Source organism: Mizuhopecten yessoensis, unplaced genomic scaffold (genome assembly GCF_002113885.1).
Source record: "Mizuhopecten yessoensis strain PY_sf001 unplaced genomic scaffold, ASM211388v2 scaffold10923, whole genome shotgun sequence".
NCBI lineage: Eukaryota > Metazoa > Mollusca > Bivalvia > Pectinida > Pectinidae > Mizuhopecten > Mizuhopecten yessoensis.
In genome coordinates, this window is record NW_018408789.1 from 385,229 (window position 1) to 411,460 (window position 26,232).

The following is a 26,232-nucleotide window of genomic DNA, read 5'->3' on the forward strand; positions in this document are numbered from 1 at the left end:
ATTTTCTAAAACTTATTTCCATTTTTACGTCTAGACTAAATGTAGTCAATTTGTTTTCAGGCAAAAGAAAGTAGCCTAACTATTATGTTGTCTTTAGTCCGTTTTCACAATTTCTTTTTTTAACGATTAAAAGTAGTCACAGAAAAAAGTGAGATGGTTCATTGCCATATCAATGTGCTGTATGTTCAAATGTTGACATCAATTAAGTAAGCTGGTAGATTGAAAGATGATATATATATTATCTACTGGCCAAACTACTAATCCCCGACAGAGACGTATATACGACTTGGCTTTATATATCTTTGTTCCCGACAACTGAAATGGAAAACATATATTCTCAAATTGGCAAAGTGGCATAAAATCATTATCAATGCTATATTTTGAAAAAAAAAAAAAAATTAGGCTGCATCCCTTCATCACAATATCTGACACTCAGAGTTGTATTTACGTGTGAACAGTTTGGTTTGGTTTTATTTTGGTTAACGTCCTATTAACAATTACGATCATTTAAGGACGTGGCTACTTGTGTGTATGCCGGAGACAGGGTATGCTGGTGCCGTCTCCTTGTGGTAGCGCAGATCTGATGCCGACTTTGAAGTGCATTGATTAGGTTGCCTTACAGGCGTCAGCTGTAGAGAATTTCCCTTTAGCTCAGCGGTAGAGCATCGGGCTGGAGAGCCAATGATCGCGGGTTCGACCATCAGTATTCAGTATTCCTCGTCCTACTTCAATAGTGCTGCCTACCTCACTGAAACACCATACCGACGGCACTCTGCTAGCACAGCACAGCATTCCGTCCTGTCACGCTATACTGGCAACGGGTGAACCAGTTGTTGCCATTTCCCTAAATGCTGATCGTTAAGCAGGGAACAACAACTACCATTTCTAAGGTCAGACGTAGGGGAGTGTGGTTAATACATTATATTACGATTTTATTTATTGTCTTCACTTTTTCTTTACGCACGTGACGTATGTCTACGTTGTCAAGTTTCTACTTTTAGTCAGTCATGCTGCAATAGTGTGATACACAATTTTGCTAAACATGTACAAATATACTGAATTAAGGACATAACTATCTACAATATTGTACGGTCGGAAGCAGTAGGTGCTATAAGGGCGATCTTCATCTTTGGTTGGTTGAAAGTTATCGGAGTTTAAACTCAAAGGTGGTGAAAAAAATGGAATTACTTAAATTGAAATGCCGGCTTACGTAATATTGTGATGTGTATAAATAAATAGATAGATAAATACCAAAAATAGAAAAAAAGAAAAAAGGATTGGTTTGAAATAAATGTGATCGTTGAGTTGTGTTATGTGACCGCGTGCCTAATCTGTACGAGATATCACGCCAGCAACGTGACCTAACTACTTACCGCGCTGGTACTAGTTCCCACGACAGAGAGTAAATATGGACGTCAAGACTCTTCTCCTGCTTCTACCAGGTACGTGTCAAATTCAATATTTTGAGTACATACGTACATACTTATATATGTTTACCAGCGTACATTCTATTAATTAATATTCTAACTATATCGAAACTTTTTTTTACCTATTTTTGTTTGTTTATTGTTGTTGTTGTTTGGTTTTTTGTTGTTGTTGTTTTTTTGTTGGGGGGGGGGGGATTGTAAAGATTTAAAAACTGTGTCGAATATGATTTAAAAGAAATAATATAAGCGAGTTATCGATGACTGCTGGATCGAGATCACAGCATTTATACGTGTCTTCGTGAGTAATTTTACCTAGTCCCACGAAAGGAGTTGAGCCTCGTGCAAGGTAAGTGATACAGCCTGTTGGGATTCTCTCAGATAATGATTGTAAACGGATTCATATAGGCCAACAAGTAAATGGCAGTGCGTCGTTTTTATGAGTAGAACGAAAAGTTATCAGACACGTGCCCATTAACGACTATTAAAATGATGTGTAAAATATGACAAAAAATCGACAAGTCGAGTCGGCTACGCGCTATAAGCGAGTGCACACCCCCGTGTTAAAAACATTTAAAATGATGGTCAAATGTTTAGTACCAGGTCAAAGACATGCGAAAGTCTAGAAGCCACTCGTCTCGATTCAGAACTAGCCTATTTTGTTTTATATCTAGATGGCTTCGTTTATCTGCAGTTCGAACACGTTATTCTCTCTGTCCAACTCGTTGCATCCTGATATCCAGGGGTTACGCTCACTTTCGCTCTCTGCACCCCTGAAATATGTCAGGGCAAAACTGAAGGCACACGGCTAGATATTTGATTGGTGTCAGGTTAAAAATCCTGACCAATCACTAGGCTGATACTTGTCCTTTGAAGAATACTGAGGAGCGACGCTCGACTTCAAAGCCAATAAGCTTTTACCGTTACACGACCGCGATATTCTTTTGATGTACATCAAAGGATCAGAGATGCGTACACTGAGCCTTCGAATTTGCTATAACATATTCCAGGGGTGCAGAGAGCGTAATCGAGCGTAAACCCTGGATATCGAGGATGAACTCGCTGGGGCTATCCTAATCAATAACTTCATTTTAATCTGTGGGATGATATGCGATTTCTTTCATTGAATTGGAATACTTGCTTTGTGGTATAAACATTCTAGTTTTTGTTTGTTGACAGTTGTTTACAGCGCGTGCCCATCACCATGGAATATGGAGTTCCAGAGTTCCTGTTACATGATTGTTACAGAAATGAAACCTTGGGCGGAAGCTGATGTAATGATTAATCTAATTTTATTATTTATATAGATATGTATTTTTCATTTTTTTTTTTTTTTTCAAAGTATTTTTCATATTACAATAACATATACATTTCATTATACATAATGAATTCCACTTTCACATATACTTTCATACTAATTAATATTGCTCTTTTTGTAAGTGGTATTTAATTTTTTTGTAATGTTATATAAGAAAGGAAGGAAAATCAGATAAGAGAAACAAGAAAACAAAGCATAGTAGAAATAAAGACAGGATTATTTATATAATTGACAAGCAATCTTAGGAGACCCTCTACAGAAAGCTTAAATGTAAAATATTAGACCAGAAACACAGAGACGCCTCTTAAAGCAATAGCTGATCCCGACCATGACAGACCGTGACCATGAAGAATTTCATTCGGTCAAAATAATTAACTAAGACAAGCATTTGGAAGACTCGAACTTTTGACCTTGATCACAGTTGTCTCGGCTTCATTGGCTGATATGTATACGATTGAATTGAGCCCCAGCTTTTCTCCATATAACCCTGCCCAGGCTTGCGCACTGGAGAATCCACACGACATTCGGCACAACAGTTTACCAATTCTATAGTTGACGCTCGATTTGCATAGAGCGTTGCGTGAGGTGTTGCTCCCGAAGATAGGAAAGAGTTTCGGAACTCATTGGACAGCTACCTCCCGCCTTAGACTGGGCGGCCCCCAGTCAGAAATGTATTGTCCCGCCACAGCCTGCCTTCCTTTTTGAATGCTTCAATTCACAGACAGACTTTAAACTCTGCATCGGACAAAACATAGATGATTACTGTATAGCGCTTTAAATTCGCGGGGTCAATATTCTGCGGTTTCGTATTCAGTTCATAATCGCAGAGGTTAAATTTCGCTGTGCAACAAAGTATTTTGAGTGTCATCATGTAAGGGTTAACCCTCGAAATACAGGTTAACCGTTTGAAAACACTGATCCCAAGCGCCGTCATCCGCCCGTGACCTCACTCGAAAGAAAATCAAATGTGTATGTACTGTTGTATGAGTAAACTGTAATCAATTATTCACCTACTTCGCTACTGTGAAAGGGTACCATATGAGAGACATCATCAAAACCCTGGCTTTTGTTAGCTTCGCAAAAAACACCCGAGGGGGATGACTGGTTTCAAGCTAAATCCATCGAGATAACTCCCGTCATTAATGTGAAGTGCGCTGCCCTCGCAGAGCGCAAGCGCCTCCAAAGTTAGAGGTTATTACAGATACTGCGAACTGCATCCATGCAATGTGCCAACAGACTGACTGTGACGTAGTGACAATATTCAGAAAGGATGTAGAAGCTCATAAAAAAAATGTCTTAAGCCCGACACCGCCACTTTCCTCCCATCTAAAATCTTCCTGTGGGGAAGTGACAGTTGACAGAAGAAAGCAGATGGAGGGATGGTCAGATCACTTCCATGGGCTTTACTCCAGAGAGAACACCGTCGTCCCATCTGTACTTGACACCACTGACGGTCTTTCCGTCATTGATGACTTTAGGCGCTGAGCCAACACACGGGGAACTTAGGCCATTGACAATTGGTCACCAGCAAAAGGATCTCGGTAATGATTTGATTCCTCCTGACTTGATTAACTTCTGCAAAAGTAAACTCATTTGCCCCTTGCTTGATGCCAGTTGTCAGTGCTAAAAAGAAAGCGTTGTACCACAAGGCATGCGAGACTCCAAAAGCTCTTCGCTCGTAACACATTGATTTAACTCCAGACGCTTGCCCTGTCGATGTACTCCGAGTCGCAGTGTGGCTTCTCCTTTGACAGGTCTCTGTCGACATGTTGTCAATTTGCCTTAGCTCCAGAAGTCCAGAGAGCAGCAAATGTCACATTCATCGACTTCGTCAACGCCTTTGATCTGATAAGTAGAGAAGGCCTCTACAAATTCTCCAGAATATCAGCTTTCCTCCAAATTTGCACAGCATGATCGTGTCCTTCCACAAAACTACAAAAGGGACCCTCTATTATGATGCCACGGTGCCACCAAACCCTTCCGCTTCTGTACATTGCACGACTCCGAACTAAAACAAATACGTTTTATCCAGGTACATATGCTGTTTGCTAATAATGCCGCTGTCAAAATGTACACAGAACAACATTTTAAGGGTCTCTCAGATTATCACAGGCAAAGACTTTTGACCGACCATCTGTCTGAAGGGTTTTGGCGATATATTGCCATATTCATGCCACTCAAACAACGTAGGCTTTACTGGCATGGCCACATCCATAAGGTGGAGGATAAACGCATACCCAAAGACATCCTCTTCGGTTCACTCGCCTCCGGAAGGAGGTATGTACGCCGCCCCAGGCCGTAACATAAGGATGTGCGATCCCGCTATTCCTGACCCCAACGCTGGCATCTGGGGCGCACACCCTTAGTTGACAGCTGTCAGAAGGAGGGCTACTATTAGCCAAAACCCTACGGTCCACTACATTCTGGAATGCTTCATAGATCAGTTGTGTTTATCTGCCAATGAAACCGAGACAACTGTTTCTTGCACCTCAGACAGAGATATCCCACGTCATACCCCATGCTAGATTTTTCTATCTCTTCCGATCTGTCTGGTACCTTCACGTGACATTTCACGGAATTTTTACAATGCGATGTATTCATCCGAGCGTTAACGGCTTGAAATTGACAATCTGCATTATAAACAATCTGTTTTGTCGGTATATGTATTGTTTTGATGCTGTTAGATATCTGATGTTGTAGATAAAATATAATCAACACTGGGAAATACGTTGTCTTTTTTATAAGGACGAACTGATTTTTTACGTGGAAGCATTCAAATGTAGTTTAAGTAGTGTAGAGGCATTTTTTATTGGAGGCCCAAGACGGGATACTTGTAGTCTTTAGCAAAATCGAATATATTTTTTTCGAAACAAAAGGTGCGAGAAAAAAATAAATGTTTTTGAATCAATTGTCAATGGCCCGTTCCCTCGTGTGTTGGCTCAGCGCCCAATTCAACAAGGACGGACACACTGTCGTCAAGTACAGACGGGACGACAGTGTTCTCTCTGAAGTAAAGCCCATGGAAGTGATCTGACAATCCCTCCATCTACTTTCTTCTGTCAACTGTCAATTGTCACTTCCCCACAGGAAGATTTTAGATGGGAGGAGAGGGGCGGGGACGGGGCTTACGGCTCGGTCGGGATTATGTGACAGAATCTTAGCCCTCGACTGTGATAACTCGATCTCGCTCAGTTACAGGTAATATATTTTATTAGTCTTGATATTGGTGCTGCACACCGATATATTAACCTGTATTGGACATAAACCGCCTAGTCGTCATAATTTAATATGTATCGTTTCATTACGTATTTGACCACTTGATACATCGTCTACCAAGTTTTATACTCAATCGTTCAAAATGTATTAGACGGACGAGAGGACTGACTTGACTCACCAACATAGATCAAACTGACCGATGTGTGGCGGACTGACAAACATGGGACGGACATGTTGTAATGATGTCGTCATGGTTTCCCCAAGACCAACAGCACGTGCTCGTGAGTGTGAGAAATAGTTTTTCTAAAAACAAACTGTCGTCTTAGATAAATACAAAACTTACGAACGAAGTATGGACTTTTACGAACATATTGATTTATCATCAAACCATTTAAAGTTTGCTAATTACAGCCTAAAATCGTCGAGTACGGTTTACGTATCCAGTGAGCATTTCATTTAGCGAGTACCGCTGAACCGCGGATATTTGTACTCACGAAGGTATCTTTTTCCACAGTATATAATATGAAGGTGTTTTGTTATTTTACAGCGTAATTGTGGGCTTCATCACCCCGATGGTCACCTAGTTAAAATTGAAACAGCGGAGGAGCAAACCTTCCTTACGAACTACGTCAAAGCTCACCAAGGTAACAAGTCACTCAGTTACAAGCTTCCTAACTACCCTGACTATGGTTCCCTGAGCCACGTTCCATTTGAACAGTTAAGAAGCATTCTGTGGTGGACTGGTTTCATAACGTTCTGTATCATGTACAAAAAAATCTACATATATTTTCAACAAAACCAAGCATTTAATGTATTATTAGAAACCCTCTAATTACACCAATGTTTCACATAAACAATGAAAAATAGTAATTACACATTGGCAATCGAAGACCATTTTTAGAAAACTTCTGACATTCTAAACAACTTTCAGGCTGATAGAAAATGGATGGGTGAGCAATTCGATGGTACATGTATTTCTACATTAAAATCATTGTGGTAGGGGCTGGGGATGGGAGGAGGGGCCAAGTTTATGGAGTGTACTTGTTCAAGGTCTGTCCACTTTCACTACCAGGGACATGATAGATCTGGGTGACCAATCACGTGGCTTTATATACATTTCTAAGTTGAACGAGTGTCTTGTTTGCCTAGACGGGATGAGGGGTGGTGAATCAAATTCCGCTAGTTTGTTATGTTAATTATAACTATATGTATTCCCTATAGCACACCTCGCGGGAGAACTGTGGACAGACGGGACGGACGTGGAGGTCCCGCGTGAGTTTGTGTGGGACTATGGGTACGACCACTTCGTCTATGCCAACTGGAAACATGGGGAACCCAACAACCAGGGCGGCCACGAACACTGTGTGGAGTACGGCAAGAGCTACAACTACCAGTGGAATGATATCCCGTGCAATAATCACTACCAGTCCATCTGTGAATTCGAGTAGGTTTCTATAATATCTTCAATAAGATTCATCAGTTTGGAAATATGTGATATCACAGTTTCACTTCATACTTTGGGTTGTTTGTGTTTTACGTCCTGTTATCAGCTATGGTCATTTAAGGACGTGTCAGGTTTTGGTGGTGGAGGAAAGCCGGGGGTTCCCGGAGAAAAAACACCGACCTACGACCAGTATACATGGCGACTGGCCCTCGAACCCAAGACCCGGGGCTAGTTGTAGACTAGCTGAATGCCAGACGCCTTAACCGTTTGGCCACCGTGGCTGGCCAGTCGGTCTTGAAATGTTGCAACACGTTTAATACTTTACACTTTTGGACACTTAACAACTGGGTAGCTTTAAATATATTCTATAATATAATTACCTCTTTTTGTCATCTTTCACGCAAGCTGGCGTTTACTATCATTATCTACCTTATGTATTCATGTATAGCATAGAAGAATTGGAATGATCACAAAGAAGTTAGAATTGTTCACATGACATCTACCGTTCCAATAATTACCCTCTGACATCTATTGGATGACCGGTCACTAACCTCCCCCGTCATCACGTACACTACTCTCGTTATTTCGATCTTTACCACATGACGTCATCACATGACCTCTGTAGTTCCGATGATTACACTCTGACGTCATCAAGCACCAGTTGGTTGAAAAGGGAATCTATTCCGGACTTTTTAAGATCGTATAGTGTAGGGACAAAACTGAGTGACCAGGTACTATAGGTACCGTGGATCCAGTTACAGGCCTAACTAAACGTTTCTAAACTAATTAATAAGTGCGTCCCAGAGTTACATAAAATCGCTTGATGAGCTAGCTTGCCAGTAATATTGCAGTATTCCCTCACTCTATTATTCATTGGCTGTTACAAATGTCATCTACAGGTATATTACAGAAATGTACAGGTCATATACAAAATTGTATGTTTTCAATTTGTAAACTGTTTATAAAGTATCAACAGGAACAACTACATAATAACGAAATTGTCTGTGACGTACATTATTGTCAAAAAACGTAACTGAAAGTTAATAACAATTTTGTTTATTTTGCAGGAAAACTGTGTGAATTTCACAACAGCATGCCACAAATTATTGCAACAATAAAGATTCTACATAAAGAAGCCATTACACGTATTAAGCTCCTGTTGTTGTTTCTATAACTTAAACATTCGGGTTCGGATTTTGTTTATGTGAATTGACATTAACCTATTTCATCAGTGAGTGTTGATATCATATATCAAATTAGTTTACTTTGTCATTGTGTTGACAATAGTATATTTTGTCCTGTATGTTGATAAAAACATACTTCGACCCTGTATGCTGACACTACTTGAATTTGTCCCTGTATTTTGACAATAGTTTACTTTGTCCTGTATTTTGACAATAGTTTACTTTGTCCCAGTATGTTGACACCAGAAACTTTGTCCCTGTATTTTGACAATAGTTTACTTTGTCCCTGTATTTTGACAATAGTAAACTTTGTCCCTGTTTTTTTTACTTAAGTATCCTTTGTCCCTGTATTTCGACAATAGTATACTTTGTCCCGGTATTTTGACACTAGTATACTTTGTCCATGTATTTTGACACTAGTATACTTTGTCCCTGTATATTGACAATAGTAAACTTTGTCCCTGTTTTTTTTACTTAAGTATACTTTATCCCTGTATTTTGACACTAGTATACTTTGTCCCTGTATTTTGACAATAGTATACTTTGTCCCGGTATTTTGACACTAGTATACTTTGTCCATGTATTTTGACACTAGTATACTTTGTCCCTGTATGTTGACAAAAGTAAACTTTGTCCATGTATTATGACACTAGTATACTTTGTCCCTGTATATTGACAATAGTATACTTTGTCCCGGTATTTTGACAATAGTTTACTTTGTCCATGTATTTTGACACTAGTATACTTTGTCCCTGTATATTGACAATAGTGAACTTTGTCCCTGTTTTTTTACTTAAGTATACTTTGTCCCTGTGTATTGACAATAGTATACTTTGTCCCTGTATTTTGACAATAGTTTACTTTGTCCCTGTATATTGACAATAGTATACTTTGTCCCTGTATTTTGACACTAGTATACTTTGTCCATGTATTATGACAATAGTATACTTTGTCCCTGTATATTGACAATAGTTTACTTTGTCCATGTATTATGACAATAGTATATGTTGTCCCTGTATGTTGACAATAGTTTACTTGTCCATGTATTGTGACAATAGTATACTTTGTCCCTGAATTTTGACACTAGTATATTTTGTCCCTGTATGTTGACACTAGTATACTTTTCCCGGTATTTTGACAATAGTATACTTTGTCCATGTATTTTGACAATAGTATATTTTGACAATAGTATACTTTGTCCTTGTGGTGGTACATATATGTTTTGCCACCAGTAGAGTTGGTCCCTATGTTGACACTCTTTGCTCTTGTGTATTTTGATATGGTAAGTAACACCCTACTGATTATATTATTTTCCCCTTTTTGCCAGAAACAAAAGTTCTCAATACTGTTGAAATGTGTAAAAGTTGAGCTAAAAAGATACCGGATTTTCATTTCCTTTTAGTCAAGACTGCGTTTTAAAATCAATGGAATAAAAAAGTAGTAATACAGTGAAGTTGCATTTACAAAAGAAAATATCAATTCCAATGGAGGGACATATATATTGTAACATTAAGGGAATTAGGGGTGTTACTGGCTTCAGTTGAAACTACATGGCAGTAAACAAATGCAAATGTTCACTAATAAACAAGGTGGTTAGAAAATGTCATTGCATTCCGATGAATGTTTAAGAAAACTCCCTGATTTTATCACATGTAGACAGGATAAGATTGTGTACGGGTCATAACCGTCTTCATGGCAGTGAAAACAACATGGCGATCACACATGCACAGGGACGTGATAGGACAGATATATGTAAAGTTTCACGAACATCGTTCCACTACGTATGTAATTGTCCAGACAAAATTGTGTAGAAAGAGACATGGACAATCTGAAGGATAAAATGGAGGAATAACAATTTCGAAGTTTCTTTTATCATTTTATTACAAATAAATCCCCACCCCTACATTATCCCAGCCCTGCAGACCGTCACACACTTTTGATGATCTGCTGCCTCTCCTCCAACAGGAAGCTGCGAATCAGGTTGTCAATACTTTCCTCTGATCGTGCCACTTGTTTCTCCATCGTATGTTTAAAGTCCTCTTTCACATTCTTATTTACACCGCGTGTCACTGTTCTTTGTCTGAAATACAATGGTAAAATCTCACACTAAAGGCATCTGGCAGCCATATTGTAGTTTATATGTTACAGAGAAACTTCCATAAATCGAACTTTGAAGATTCAAATATTCGATGTGCCAAACATACAAAGTATGAGTCGAATTTCTCACAGTTTCGAAGTAAAACCAAGGTCTGTTCAATATGAAATATTTCAACAATAAAAGTTGCAGCTAATAAATCAAACTGAAATAAATACTAGTACATTGACATGGTACTTTAGAAAGTTTATTGACAAAAAAGAAAAGTTGAATTTGATAAGATCACCTCACAGAATACAGTGTATAAATAGCATGCTGTTCTAATTGCTGTATATTTTGTAAATATTTGTCATTTTAAGTTTAATTTTTAAGCCTGGCTATAATTGGTCATTTAAGAATAATATTCAGTCTTACGTACAATGCTGTTTGATGTCCATGCAACATTTGAGAGTCAGAGTCTCTAACAGCAAAGTTTGAAACAAAGAAGATAGACTGTAGTTTGATTCAATATTGATACTGCATATTCCGTCACTGCATATTCCGTCTTTGCATATTGCAGAGTTATCTTCTCTTGAGAGCAGGTATTGATTGTTACGTCATTTGTTTGTGAGAAAACGACGTAATTTCCTCACACAAACCTATGACGTAACAATCAATACCTGCTCTCAAGAGAAGATAACTCTGCAATACGCAAAGACGGAATAAAGAGGACAACGGGTCTAGACAAAGATTTGTACTAAAACATCTAAAGGATATAATAATAATTTATAATAATTCGAGGTTCTTATATCCCGCTTTATCATAGCCTAGAACGTCGGTCGTCTCAGAGCTGTTCACAAATTATTATTCGTGGTTATACGGCCTTTGCAACCAGCCAATATCTTTCTCAACTCCCTGGGGAGCATACAGACAGTATGAGGTATGGGAAAAAAGATGAAAACTAGCTTTAAATTGATATCATGATGCCTTTTTTTGAAGACAGATTAAAATCTTACTAGTCTTGGTACATGCTAGTCATGACAACTATATACTACTTACTGAGCTATGGCCTTTGTACTGACGGGAAGGATGTCTAGAGAAACTTTGCCGCCCTCCTGTGTTTTCAGAAATGCAAACTCCTCCAAAATATCAATATCTTTTAAAGTTAAGGATGCAATAACAGGTAAAACGGAGCTGACAAATCATATAGAACTGTTATTAGTCCCCAGTATAAATAGATAACAGAAACACATCCATAGAAGAGATATTTCACCACAATGTTAAATTGATTTACCCTGGTAACCTGGGACTGTATTCATGAAACCATTCTCATGCTCAAACCCAACTTCTTATTCTGCTGATCAATTAATAAAACAAGAGGCCCATGGGCCTTAACGGTCACCTGATATATTTATACAGAGAGTTGATTTTGTTTTTAACACGAACAGAAATATTATTCAAAGTGATCAAAAACAATAAAACCACCTTATCCAATATCTAGCATACAGATTTAAGACTAAAAAGTATTTGAAACTAGCAACTCTGATTCTAAACAAGGAAAATGAAGAAATTTTAGCACACTGACTCCTTCAGACCCTTCCATCTATGAAGAGTGTTTGATTCTACCATATCTGGGTCTTGAGAAGAAGATTTTTGAAATTTTAGTCAATTTGACCCTTTTTGGCCCCGCCCCTCAGGCCCCGGGGGACCGGGGACCAAACCGGCAACTATTTTTGTTGCCCTTTGGCCATGGAAGGTTTCTGCAACATTTCATTGAAATTGGTTCAGGGGTTTTGGAGAAGAAGTCCAAAATGTAAATTGTTTACGGATGGACGACGGACGACGACGGACAAAAGGCGATCGGACAAAAGGCGAGCCCAATAGGTCACTTGAGACTTTGTCTCAGGTGACCTAAAAAGCTGAAGACCATTTTTGATATTTACACTTGACCTTTTTGCTGTGTCACATGATGTAAGGGAGTTGCAAGAAAGTTGGTTTGAGCATGAGAATGGTTTCATGAACATGGGCCCCTGATTTTCATTGGTCAGTACTGCTCTGTTTTAATTGTGACATCAAAACAACAGAGATGACATTGTCAATTTCCAAGGTGATGCATTAGAAAATGTATGAACACCTGTATTTATCAATATTACAAAGTTTAAACCTGTATATTTACATTTCAACTTCAACAGGATACTCTTAAGCGTTCAAAATACTGAACATTACTTATAGGCGCTGCAACCCACTATATCAATATTACCAGCAAAAATGTATTTCATTTGAGCATCACGTGGTTTACTAATGACGCCATAGATTAACCTTGTTCAATGAGTCTTGTCTCTTCACTTCGGTTAACATATGCCCCTACGTCAAACACTCACTATGTAGTAAATGACTACAGTTAATTATTGGCGTTGATTTGATAAAAATAGGTCTGTTCTGCTAATGTCGTTGAACTCATTCACCCCTGAAGACACATTTGAACCCTTCCAATTCAAAAAGGTGGAATAGTTCATTATGAAATTTCAGGGGTGAATGAGTTAATGGACGACACATAAACAAAACGCAGTAAATAAATAAATTATTTAAGAACAAATACATAAACTCAAACATTTGTTCAATACGTAGTAAAAATGTAAATATATAGATTGAACGGCGTTTTTTAAATTTTCATGTCGGTATGAACGCAAATCGGTTACATCCATATTACTCATGAAGCCCGCTATATTGAGGTAACCGATTTGCGTTCATACCAACATGAAAATTTAAAAAACGCCGTTCAATCCCTATATGAATACAGTGAAAGTATCCTTGCATCAAAATTTGGAAACAACTTTATCATGAAGAATAAGTTTCATTCACTTCCAAATCAATTTACAAGACAAAACACTTTCCCATGAAATTTGAAGTCACCTGTCTACTGAGTGTTTTCCTATCTGACAAATAACAAAAGGATACTGATAATGAAATTGAAGAAGAGGTTGTATGTAAATGATCCCTGGCTTCTGACTTTCTTCACTACTTGCTGAAATAATGGTTCCTGTCTCGGCCAATCATATTGCAGTAAAACCACCATGTGACCAAGAGCTGTGTCATCTGTTTTGTTTGGAGATAACGCCTTTTCCTGAAAAACAAAATTGAAAACAAATTAGAATAAGATTGGATAGCTATGTGGAGGATACAGGTATATACTATATCTGTGTTTGTAACGTTTGTATTATAATACATTTGTTGCATCACATCCTTTCTCTGGTCAGTCTTTAATACTGCTGATACCTACCTATGATTCCCTATATTATAATATCTGTATCCCCTATACCTGTATAATTATATTAGTTCATTTTTTTTTACAAAAAATATTTTGCAATATCTTTACAATTCCGACTATTTTGTGAAATGCGAAAAGAAACTCTGTCTTTATTAGGAAAATAAAATAAAGGAGACATAATCCAGATATTAACATAACCGACACAAGAAATTACTGTTATTCTGTTATAACTTAAGTCCCTGTCGGAACTTGCTGATAAGTTGACTACAATGGATTGTACCTTTAAACAGGACAACAGGAGCTGAACACAGTAAGGGATGATTTCTTCCTCCGTACATAAAGTCAACAGCAGGTGACGCCCAGAGGAAACGGGGTCGCTTGGTACCGTATTCTTATCTGCCCTCTGTCCTCCAGGTAGGAAGGATATGACCTCCAGTAAAATCTCACACGACCTCTGGAATATATTGACGATGATATACATTTTACACTGTCCCTACTTGTTGATGAATGGGAATTTGCACCACATTTTTATGTACAATGAACATCTAAAAGAAAGGGAAGAAAGGACGACCCAAAACAACATGGCATTCTACCCAAAACAACATGGCATTCTAGACTGTTAAAACTGGACTGAATGACATAAACAACATGGCATTCTAGACTGTTAAAACTGGACTGAATGCCATAAACAAAATCTTGTGTACCACTTTATATAAAATTGTAGGTATTTGTGCTTTCCTGTCTAAATTTTATAAAATTTCTACTAAAGTCTACACCTTACACCTGGGATTATGTAAAGAATTATATACGCTACCTCAAACAATATACCTGTTATCTGATTTATAGCTAGGGTTATATCTTCTGCTATGTATTACACCTGTGAGTTAGTTAATTATCTCCCGTAAGGGTATATGATACCATTACACCTGTGAATTGTGTTAAGAGTTATCTCCCTTGAGGGTTATAAGACGTCATTATACATGTCATTTCTCTCTTCAGATTTCTTAGCATGGACCACTTTTTAGCATGGACCTACATGGACCTCTTTTTAGCATGGATCACTTTTTAGCATGGACCTCTTTTTAGCATGGACCTTTTTTTTAGCATGGACCTCTTTTTCGCATGGACCTCTTTTTAGCATGGACCACTTTTTAGCATGGACCACTTTTTAGCATGGACAACTTTTTAGCATGGATCTCTTTTTAGCATGGACAACTTTTTAGCATGGATCCCTTTTTAGCATGGGCCTCTTTTTAGCATGGATCACTTTTGAGCATGGACCTCTTTTTAGCATGGACCACTTTTTAGCATGGACCTTTTTGTTTAGCATGGACCACTTTTTAGCATGGACCACTTTTTAGCATGGACCTCTTTTTAGCATGGTCCTCTTTTTAGCATGGACCACTTTCTAGCATGGACCACTTTTTAGCATGGACCTCTTTTTAGCATGGACCTCTTTTTAGCATGGATCTCTTTTTAGCATGGATCTCTTTTTAGCATGGACCTAGGACCACTTTTTAGCATGGACCATTTTTTAGCATGAACCACTTTCTAACAGTATGTATCACATTTACACAGTATATATAATCCTTGAAGGTAGGTCACAAGTGAGCTATTGACACTGATTCCAAGGATGGTTCATATCATTTCTGNCGGATAGCAATAGATCACTTGAGCTAAAGCTCAGGTGACCTAAAAATGGATGTTCATTCAGAGACATAAAGTTATGATATGATAAGTTTACTCTAGAAGTTTCACCAGATGATATATAGTTGCAACGAATGGTGGTAATGCAGTATTCTATAATAACGTATTAACACAAATATGTATACAGGTAGTTTTGTCTCAGTCTGGTCCGAGCCTGATTTCTTCTTTCTAAGTGTATATCCAAATGAATACACACATTGTTGGGAGCTCCAGTTTGTTATACTTACACCATATTTCCCTAGTGCCATAAAACAACATGCCATCTGGAGAGAACTACGAATCTGAAACAAAAAGACAACACATGTAAAATGGTACTCCTAATATTTTGCTCAACTCATTCACCCCTGAGAGTTCATGATGAACTATTCCAACCTTTAATCTGGAAGAGTTCAAATGCGTCTTCAGGGGTGAATGAGTTTACTAAATGATGGATGCANAAATTGGTTCAGGGGTTTTGGAGAAGAAGTCGAAAATGTAAATTGTTTACGGACGCACGACGGACGACGGACAAAAGGCGATCGCAATAGGTCACTTGAGACTTTGTCTCAGGTGACCTAAAAACTACCTGGTACTTTAACCTCACGCTAAGTACCAAATCTATTTTTACTTTCTGGCACTCATCCTCATACTTGTGTTAGAACTTCTTTGGTACAAGGGAATGGAATGCTTTATATTTTTATATTAGTAAAATATTGAGAAAAACCCTGTGCAAGCCTATCATTGAATCAGAAGTTTTCTCCCTTTTGTAACTATGAACTTGACCAGGCAGTTGAACTGACCTTCATACTGTCTTTGACCAAAGGTGTACAGGATTGGAGGTGGGCAAGGGCATCCTGGAATGCTCCCTGTAAATAAACAGCATGGATACAGCATAAAATTATAAAACCATCCATACAGCATGGATACAGTACAAAATTATCATATTATATACTGTATACAAATGTACCAGGAAACTTTCGCCTAGTCAATTGTTTGTTCTTCACTGGTAGCATCCATTTCTTCCCTGTGTTAATTTTACCCTCAACATGTTATTACTAAGCATGTTGTGTAATTAACCCTTTCACCACTGTAGACCATAATGAACTCATCCAGATCAATGTATGATAGAGTCTACTAAAGATACATAGGGGTGAAAGGGTTAAACAATGTCGTGATAAATTCGCCCTCAATACAAAGGGCCAAAAGGTGAAAGTTAAACTGCAGTGAACATTTCCCTGTTTACAATATATATAGCATAGATACAGTTTACAAATACAATATCAGAAACATTCTTGCAAANGGACAGTTTTGCCAAGTAAAACATTCACCCTTCACAGGTAAAAACCCTATTCACCTAGTGTTTACCTCACCCTTCACATATATGGTATGTGTATTACATACATGTATATGGTATGTGTATTACATACATGTATATAGTGTGTGTATTACATACATGTATATAGTATGTGATATAGTGTGTGTATTACATTTATAGGATGTGTATTACATATATAGGATGTGTATTACATATATTGTGTGTGTATTACATATGTAGTGTGTGTATTACATATATAGTATGTGTATTACATATATAGTAAGTGTATTACATATATAGTAAGTGTATTACATATATAGTGTATGTATTACATATATAGTATGTGTATTACAAATATAGTAAGTGTATTACATATATAGTATGTGTATTACATATGTAGTGTGTGCATTACATACATGTATATAGTGTGTGTATTACATATATAGGATGTGTATTACATATATAGTGTGTGTATTACATATATAATATGTGTATTACATATATAGTAAGTGTATTACATATATAGTATGTGTATTACATATATAGTAANTCATGAATTATTTTAATCATATTATGGCATCCATGAGACTGAATACACAACCTATGCCATTGTGACCGGTAAACAACAAGCCTTACCTGGTACATTAGCATGTCTGTCTGGAAATGTGCCATCCATGTCCACGTCTCCATCCTCCACACCTCGCACAGACTCACGAACTCTGGAACAAACGGTGATAGTTTGTTGCAGTGTACCAGGACAATTGCGCAAAGTAAAACATTCACCCTTCACAGGTGAAAACCCTATTCACCTAGTTTTCACCTCACCCTTCACAGGTAAAAACCCTATTCACCTAGTGTTTACCTCACCCTTCACAGGTAAAAACCCTATTCACCTAGTGTTTACCTCACCCTTCACATATATAGTATGTGTATTAATATTCTCTATCAAGATTTGGCCTCATAAAGGAGTGTAAAAAAAGGCTGTTAAAGAGTGGTAAACATTTCATGGTACACATCAGTATTCTATTTTCTTTCATAATTTTGGGTCTAATTTAATCTAACATTATGTATTTTAGAATAATTAAATTACAAAACAAGTTATTAATTTAATAATCATTGTTGTTGGCCTGAACATAAGTTCACATTGGGTCATATTATGGGATGAAAAATGTAGTACCCATAGGAAGTCCATGTGGTCAAACTGGTGACTCCATTAAACATTTACATCTGATCAGGGAATCGAAAAGTAATGACATATTTTGAGACGTTCCAACCAAGTCTTGTTAACTCTACCTCTCTGAAGTTCCTGTTTGGAGTGGAGAAGTTCGTAACATTTAAATGCTGTCAGGAAACTTTCAATTATTTTCTGTGAGTCTGGTACACCAGGTGTTGCTAGTATATTTGTAGCTGATCCGCTGGTCTTGGACTTTTTTGCCTTGGACCTGTTACAAAATACATAATTTCAGAAATTTTAAAGCAAACACTGTAACGTGGGAATTGTTGATAACGTTTTCATGTTTTGAACATTTTATCATTAAATAAGATACCAAGTCAACAGGAGTATACATGCACAGTAAAGGTTGTCGTTCTGTAGAGTGGAAAAATACAGCCTACATGGTTAATTAATAACAAATCAATCAATCCTTACTGTAGCACAATGTGCAAAGGTCACCAGACCTGACAGTCATATCACCAAAATAATTTCTGTATTCAGCTAAACTTTCACCTAGTCAAATATTCGCTCTTCACTGGTAAAATCTGTATTTGCCCAAAGCAAATGTCACCTTTTACGTGTAATAACCATATGGGACAAACTGTGTACTCATACTCTCTGTTGTGATCAATTAACCCCTATTGCCTTATTAAAAGGTGGAAATTAAACTGTAGTGAAATTTTCCGGCATACAGTAACCATTTTATCAAGTCAATGAAAACTAGTGACCACCAAAAAAGTATCTTTTGAAATAGTTTTAAACAACAGGAAAGATATCAAGGGCCACCAATATCAGTCATCTCTCCATGCAATAATGCTGAATATAAAACACCCACAGACACAATATCAACAGCTACCAGTGACAGTTCATCAAGCTGCTGTATCCAGTTAACTTACGGTGACGGCTTGTCTGACAAGTCACCTCCGAACCCTTCTATCAGCACAAGGGGTCCATGTACTGTCGCTCCACCTGTAATTAGAGTATTGCTTCAGCACATCTTTACTTAGAGATTAATACTAAAGAACAAGTGAACTATTTTTAATGGCTATGGCAGTTGTAATTTGGACTTGATGATAAACATAATAATGCTAACTTATAATTAAGCCTTATTCAAACTGAAAGGGAGGTAACTTCAAAATAAATTACAGGTACATTGTGTAAGGAAGCATACCTTCTTCAATCGACACATATTACATACATTTATGTTTTCATTAAGGACCATGTGAGCTAAAAACGAGATCCTAAAAGAATCTTGGTGCCCACCGTGAAAGGATCTACAAAAGACGATCTTTAACCTTCATTGCACTTCAATTTCCTTACAGGTCCTATTACCCAGTCCCACGCTGAATTTCCTTAACAGGAATCTTTACATTAGCTTAAACCTTTTAATGTCATGTTATTAGCCACTGTAGCGAGGTAACTGTATAAGAAAAGTATAACTATATGCAAAATGAGAAAGATCCTTCCAATACTTTCTTAGAAATAGCGATAATAAGAATTGTTTAAGGTTGGACGGCGGACCACGTACGATGGTGGGCTAACAACCACGGGTACTTACCCACGAAGGCGTCAGGGTCGACGCTGCTGACGTAGGTGTAAAGACACTCGAGGAACAGCACTGTGGTCACATACACAATCTGTTTCGTGTAGGGACTGCCCTGTATCTGCTTGGCTCTGTTATAAATGTTAAACACATACTGCCACTGCTGGTCCCTGTAACCATAGAAATCAACTAAGTATTGAACCGAGGAGAAACATGTAAAATATATTCTGCCACTTAGCAGCCATTACTGGTTACTTCAATAATAAAAATCAGTCGTACTGTGGACCACAAACATGTAAAATACATAAAGACACTGCTGATCTCTATAAAAATGGAATCAATTTGATATTGAACCACAGAAAAATACATATTAAAACATACTGCCACTGTCTGGTCCCTGTTATGATAGAAATGAGTCCTACATTCAAACAGAGAGACAATAGGTCAAACACACATACTACCACTGATTGTCCATGTAACCACAGATCTGAAGTAATTCCTATATCGAATGGTGAACCACAGAGAGAAAATGTCTTTATTAGAAATTCACTGCATTAGTTTACTCATATCAGTGTAACAAAGATGATCCCTAAAGGTTTCTGAACACATATCTCCATGTATATTTATTTAGACAAGACATACCCTGTCTTTATCAACATCCCTTCCTCATTATCCGATTGTTGCACACACGAAAATAAATGTACAATTTATCCACATAAAACCATGAACAAAGACTTGTTAACTTTGAGGACAGTGTTAGTATACAAATCACTGGTAGGTTTACTGGAACTTACCTGGTCTGTGTGAAGAGGTCTCGGTCAATCTCGCGGTCTTACTTACCTGGTCTGTGTGGAGAGGCCTCTGTCAATCTCCCAGTCTTACTTACCTGGTCTGTGTGAAGAGGTCTCGGTCGATCTCGCGGTCTTGCTTACCTGGTCTGTGTGGAGAGGCCTCGGTCAATCTCCCAGTCTTACTTACCTGGTCTGTGTGAAGAGGCCTCTGTCAATCTCCCGGTCTTACTTACCTGGTCTGTGTGGAGAGGCCTCTGTCAATCTCCCGGTCTTACTTACCTGGTCTGTGTGAAGAGGTCTAGGTCAATCTCCCGGTCTTACTTACCTGGTCTGTGTGAAGAGGTCTTGGTCAATCTCCCAGTCTTACTTACCTGGTCTGTGTGAAGAGGTCTCGGTCAATCTCCCAGTCTAGGTGCTGACCAATCAGAACAAGCAGTCTCAGTAAGCTCCCCCAGGGGTCGGTCACCTGACTCTCGCGGTCGTACAAACCCGGGATCAACACAAACCGTTTACCTTTCTTAGTGGGTGACATCAGATCTACAAGGACAGAGAAATTTGACATTTGTTCAGCAAAGACAGCACACTAAGTTTCATTAAAGATAGTAATGTTTTACACCTTAATTACCAATAATCTGGGGTGGAAATATTACCAAACTGCCATCATGGCTGACTGAAGCCTTTTATAGTTAACATGATGAATTTGAAGACAGAGCAAAGTCTACAGCACACTAGGATTCATATGGTACATATATACATGTACCTATCAACCCATAAAGTTCCTATATATGTGCTGCAAATCATGGCAACCTGTACTCAGGAGTCTTTTACTGCCTAGCTCAGTGAAGACACAGTGGACTCTACATCCCATGATTGGTACATCCTGCCTTTTACCTTTTTATCTTCGGTCATTTCCATCTTTCCTTTATTTGAAAGAATTTCACTGGTAAATATGTAACATGATTTTATGAATTCTCGGCAAAAAATTGTGTGGAAGATAATGGTGAAATACTATATACTGGTCAATTTTCCCTCTTAACACATGAAATCAATTTTCGCCCAGTGTTAATTTCGCCCTTAACATTGAATTACCATGTTAATTATGCTGTTTACTTGTATTCCCTGTAATGAAAACTTTGCCCTCATTACGGAGGGCGAAATAGGCGAAAAATTAAACTGCAGCGAAAATGTCCCTGTATACAGCTACTTTGTTTATTACATTGCTGTCACAAACTCCATCTGTCCTTAAATGACCATAGCTGTTGATAGGACGTTAAACAATACTAAAGCAAACCAAAACCAAGTCACAAACTCCAAACAAGAGCCTTCAGTAATGATGATACCCAGAAATTGAACATTTATAAATAATATGTTAATACAGGTCACTTGTCTGGATTAAATATTGAGGAATCACAGGTTGATTACCTGTTACACAGGTACATTTTGACATTTACCTGGAGAAGGAGGTTGGTTGGAGGGTTGACAGGGCGCCTGTGTTATAAACATCACATGAAACTCAATAGCCTGCTGTAGCCATTTATACAACCGGGCAGGAGGAACATCCAGCTTCTTCACCTTCTGAAGGACCAACGGCAGCACATCACAAACTGGAAAACGACACAGATACCCGGGCTTATTGCGGTATAAATATGGTAATTGAAGTCAGTGTTGGTAAGTGAATGGTTAGCTTATCGTTGGCCTGGACCTATGATGAGCGTTCATTATTACCATCCAATTACAGCACTGATTTAGTTATTGAATTAAAGTTGTGCAGAGCATGATTATATTCATAATTTGCCACCGAAATAAAATAATGGCTGGAAGACAGCCAAAATTTTAATCCCATATTTTTTAGCATAACTTTTATGATGAAACTGCCTAACATGTTTGGTCACCAAAATAACCTGTTAAACAGTATTTTGTCAAATAAAAACTTGTTTAATTAAAATACAATCTTTTTCTCCTGAACACTCAAGGATATCAATAATGATGTAGATAACCCATAATTCATGACAATACATCTTATATTCACCATAAGTATTGGCACTGCCTCAGTGTAGAACAAGAGGTTATTGAGTACTTACCTAACAGCTTTCTGTAGCAGTTAACACCTGTCATGTAGGCAGCCTTCTTCTCTGCTCGCTGTAACTTGTCTATCAAAGTTAGCTATATAACAAACACAAATATATAGAGCCTTCATCTCTGCTTACTGTAACTTGTCTATCAAAGTTAGCTATATAACAAACACAAATATATAGATACAGCCTTCTTCTCTGCTCGCTGTAACTTGTCTATCAAAGTCAGCTGTATAACAAACATAAATATACACAGAGCCTTCTTCTCTGCTCGCTGTAACTTGTCTATCAAAGTTAGCTGTATAACAAACACAAATTTAAATACACAGCTTTATATCTCTATAGAATATTTACAAATATAAAACAAATAATGCTGATAGCTGCACATTGCAGATGACAGAGGAGCTAAACGAGATTTGAGAGCTGGTCAATTTTACCATTACACTACTGTGATTCCTAAGATCTTTATCAAAGACATCAGATAAATCTACTTGTATCATTCGAAAGGTGGCAAATACAAAGCCTTTGATTTTATAATGACATGTTCAGAAGTGACTATTGGGTAAGGTATATTATATATTATATTATATATACAAGATTACCCCGTGTTCATCAACAAGGCTGCCAAACTTCCTCATCATCAGCAGTAGATATATTATAAGTGAGATAAAAGATTACCCCGTGTTCATCAACAAGGCTGCCAAACTTCCTCATCATCAGCAGTAGATATATTATAAGTGAGATAAAAGATTACCCCGTGTTCATCAACAAGGCTGCCAAACTTCCTCATGGCCAGCAGTAGAAGTCGACACTGTTCCAGGGTGTCACTCATCTTATCAGCCACGTGTAGCAACATCTCACACTGAGAGTGGGTGGAAATAGCCGCGAAGATCTCTGTAACAAACACATAGGTTAGTTAAATACAAGCTCATACTCGCCAACTTTTTGAAATTTCCATGGCGGAGATTAGAGTTCTCAGAATTAAAAACATAAATAAAATGAGCGTATGTACACATTAGAGAAACAAACCACTTATAAATGGCATCTTTTGAGGTGTTCTTTCAGATGGAATCATCCGATCTTTGAAAATAAGAATAGTTTAGCAAATTCACTGGTAAAAAAAAAAATGCTAAATTTTAGGGCCCAAAATCAGGAGCCTCCAAAACAGTTACTATTTTCGACAGAGGTCAATTAAAAATGAAAATAATAGATATTTAAATTGAACACATTGAATATAGGACTCATCACATAATTATGCAGTCAACAAAAATAAATAAATACAATATTTACATCTAAATGTATTCTCCCTGTATTGAATGTTCTATAAAGTGTGAAATTTTACTTGATGTGTAATATCTCGCATAGATATTTCCAAACTTGCCGGGTTCCAATACACATAAACAAACTCACAAATGGCAGTACAAAATCTACTGTATTCGATCAACCTCGCATAACATTATAACAACACAAAATATGCTAGGGGAGTTCCTAATAGCTATAAGGTTTGACTAATGCCAGGAGACGAACAGACATAATATCCGGATTAGAGTCACTCGTTAATCAATATACATGTACTACATGATGTAATTAGTATTTGTTAAATTATAAAAATTAGACTTCTTGATAAATTTGCTCCCTTAATTAAGGGTGAAAATAGAACAGTGGTGAAAAATTCCAGTTTTACAGTAGAATATGCTTTCAAGTTGTCACTTATCTATTTAATCCTGCTCGGGTCAAAAAGCATCATGTACACATATATCTGTTGTTCCAGTCAATCTCAAGAGCAGAGCAGATATCTGTACCTGTCAGAAAACTGTTCCTGTTGTCGGAGATTTCTGACTGGAGCACTCCAAGAATTGCTTGAACTTCGGCCCACAGACGACTTTCTTCGGGAAATGCCAGAAACCTGAGTATTGTAGAAGATCACAGATGTTAGCAATACATCACACATGTATCTAAGACTGTACTAATTATTTAATATATATTTTCTTCATGTTATACACATTATGTTCTTTAGTAGTCCATGATCTCCGGAAGTATATAAATATATTACTATTACTATTGTGGCAGATTTTAATTGTACATATGATTACATAGGATTAAGGTCTACTTCTAGCTTCGAGCTTGAGGGAATACCCTTTACCTCAGTTGTAGAGCGTCTGACTAGGAACTTGGAGATTGAGGGTTCGGCTACCAGTGGAAGCACACTATTTTCTTTCCTATTACAAATGGTATCTATGGCCCTCCCTGTGGTGACGGGGAGTAAGGGCTGAACCTGGGTTGTGGTGTTGGACGAACACATTTAAAAAGTGGGGAGTAGTGTGGCAGATTTTAATTGTACATATGATTACAGTCTACTTCTAGCTTTGAGCTAGAGGGAATTTCCCTTTAGCTCAGTTGTAGAGCGTCCGACTAGGAACCTGGAGATCGAGGGTTCGGCTCCCAGTGGAAGCACACTATTTATTTCCTGTTACACTATATATACGGATATTGATAACTTACATTTCTTCCAGTAACTTTGCTGCTTCTTTGACATTTTTGCCGACTTTTTCCAGGTTATATGCCTCAAACTGAAATTAATGATAGAGTGTTATATTAATATTGTGTGAAAATTGACATTGAGTCAAACAAAAAAATATGCGTATTTCCTTCAACATATTAGAAAAAAATAATTATATGGTGTATATATAGGAGAAATCTTGATTTAAACAGTTCTTGACTAAAATGTTTAGGGTAGGCACTGCAACTTAGGGTAGGAAGCTTTACCAGAAAATACAAATAGTTTTTCTTTAATTTGATGTTTGATTTGCCATACATTATGCAGTATAGTTTTTGGTAGACTTCATGAAACATCGAAAACTGGTTGATTTTCAGTTGGTTGGACATTGTGCTGTCCTTGCCTCGGGATGACGCGCTAAATCCCTAGTGGGTATAGCGCCTATCACATGTCATGTACACTATTCTATGTCAGTATATTGTTTCTACGATAGGAAACAAAATTACTTGTATTAAAGTTCATGCCGTTAGATTATCAAGCTGGGCTGACGATCGGAAATCTGAACAGAGCCTGTCATTTTCTCAACCTTTTGTGACCTCGGCACTGAATGGCTTCTGAATTTAACGAACCAATCAGTGTTGAAGTCACAAAAACTGGACTCGGGTGTCCACTGTGAACTAAGTAAAAATTTCATCAATATTCAATAATTTAAGGTTAGTTACAGCATTTGTCCAGCAATAATTAAGCCCATGCTTTGTAATAAGCCCACCTATTTAATGCAGTTTAATATGCAGAAAGACCTGTAATAAGCCCATCCCTTACACCTTCAGTCAGAGATGCATTTGTCTCATGGAATAAGTGCAGAATATTAAAACACATGGAAAGTAACGTTGTTATTGGCTTATGATGATACCTGAATTGAAAAGTTTTGCGGGAACAAAGTTCTTGCTGTTATCATCCATGCTTTAGCTGCGAACGGGTCTGTTTTCATACACGATCGTGCACGTGAAACGAGCCAGTCTTCATCAGAAAGTTTCTGGCAAACTGCTGCCATATCTGGGCTAGTTATCGAGATAAAGTGCCAACATCAAATACAACTGTGTTTATCGAATACTGTAAGGGAACTCTTCACGTGGAGGGGAAAAACTTAAGAACGGAAACACTAATTACATTCTAAGTGTTAAAGT

At 37.7% G+C, this 26,232-nt stretch overlaps 2 protein-coding genes across 2 annotated transcripts; one reads left to right on the forward strand and one right to left on the reverse strand.

Moving 5' to 3' along the window:
• Window positions 1–1,327: 1,327 nt before the first annotated feature.
• Window positions 1,328–8,684, forward strand: LOC110463754 (ladderlectin-like). The gene is made up of 5 exons (XM_021518597.1): window positions 1,328–1,442; window positions 2,604–2,698; window positions 6,506–6,602; window positions 7,180–7,402; window positions 8,470–8,684. Exons 1-5 carry the CDS (start codon window positions 1,409–1,411, stop codon window positions 8,480–8,482), a joined length of 462 nt encoding a protein of 153 aa, XP_021374272.1. The 5' UTR covers window positions 1,328–1,408; the 3' UTR covers window positions 8,483–8,684.
• A 1,770-nt stretch (window positions 8,685–10,454) lies between these two features.
• Window positions 10,455–26,192, reverse strand: LOC110463758 (integrator complex subunit 10-like). Its single transcript, XM_021518603.1, has 17 exons — window positions 25,959–26,192; window positions 25,051–25,118; window positions 24,351–24,454; window positions 23,303–23,442; window positions 22,558–22,639; window positions 21,928–22,080; window positions 20,848–21,013; window positions 19,701–19,855; window positions 19,039–19,111; window positions 18,223–18,371; window positions 17,566–17,648; window positions 16,415–16,480; window positions 15,863–15,916; window positions 14,209–14,382; window positions 13,619–13,784; window positions 11,720–11,816; window positions 10,455–10,666 (listed from the first exon to the last, which is right to left on the reverse strand). Exons 1-17 carry the CDS (start codon window positions 26,097–26,099, stop codon window positions 10,513–10,515), a joined length of 2,025 nt encoding a protein of 674 aa, XP_021374278.1. The 5' UTR covers window positions 26,100–26,192; the 3' UTR covers window positions 10,455–10,512.
• Between the last annotated feature and the right edge of the window lie 40 nt (window positions 26,193–26,232).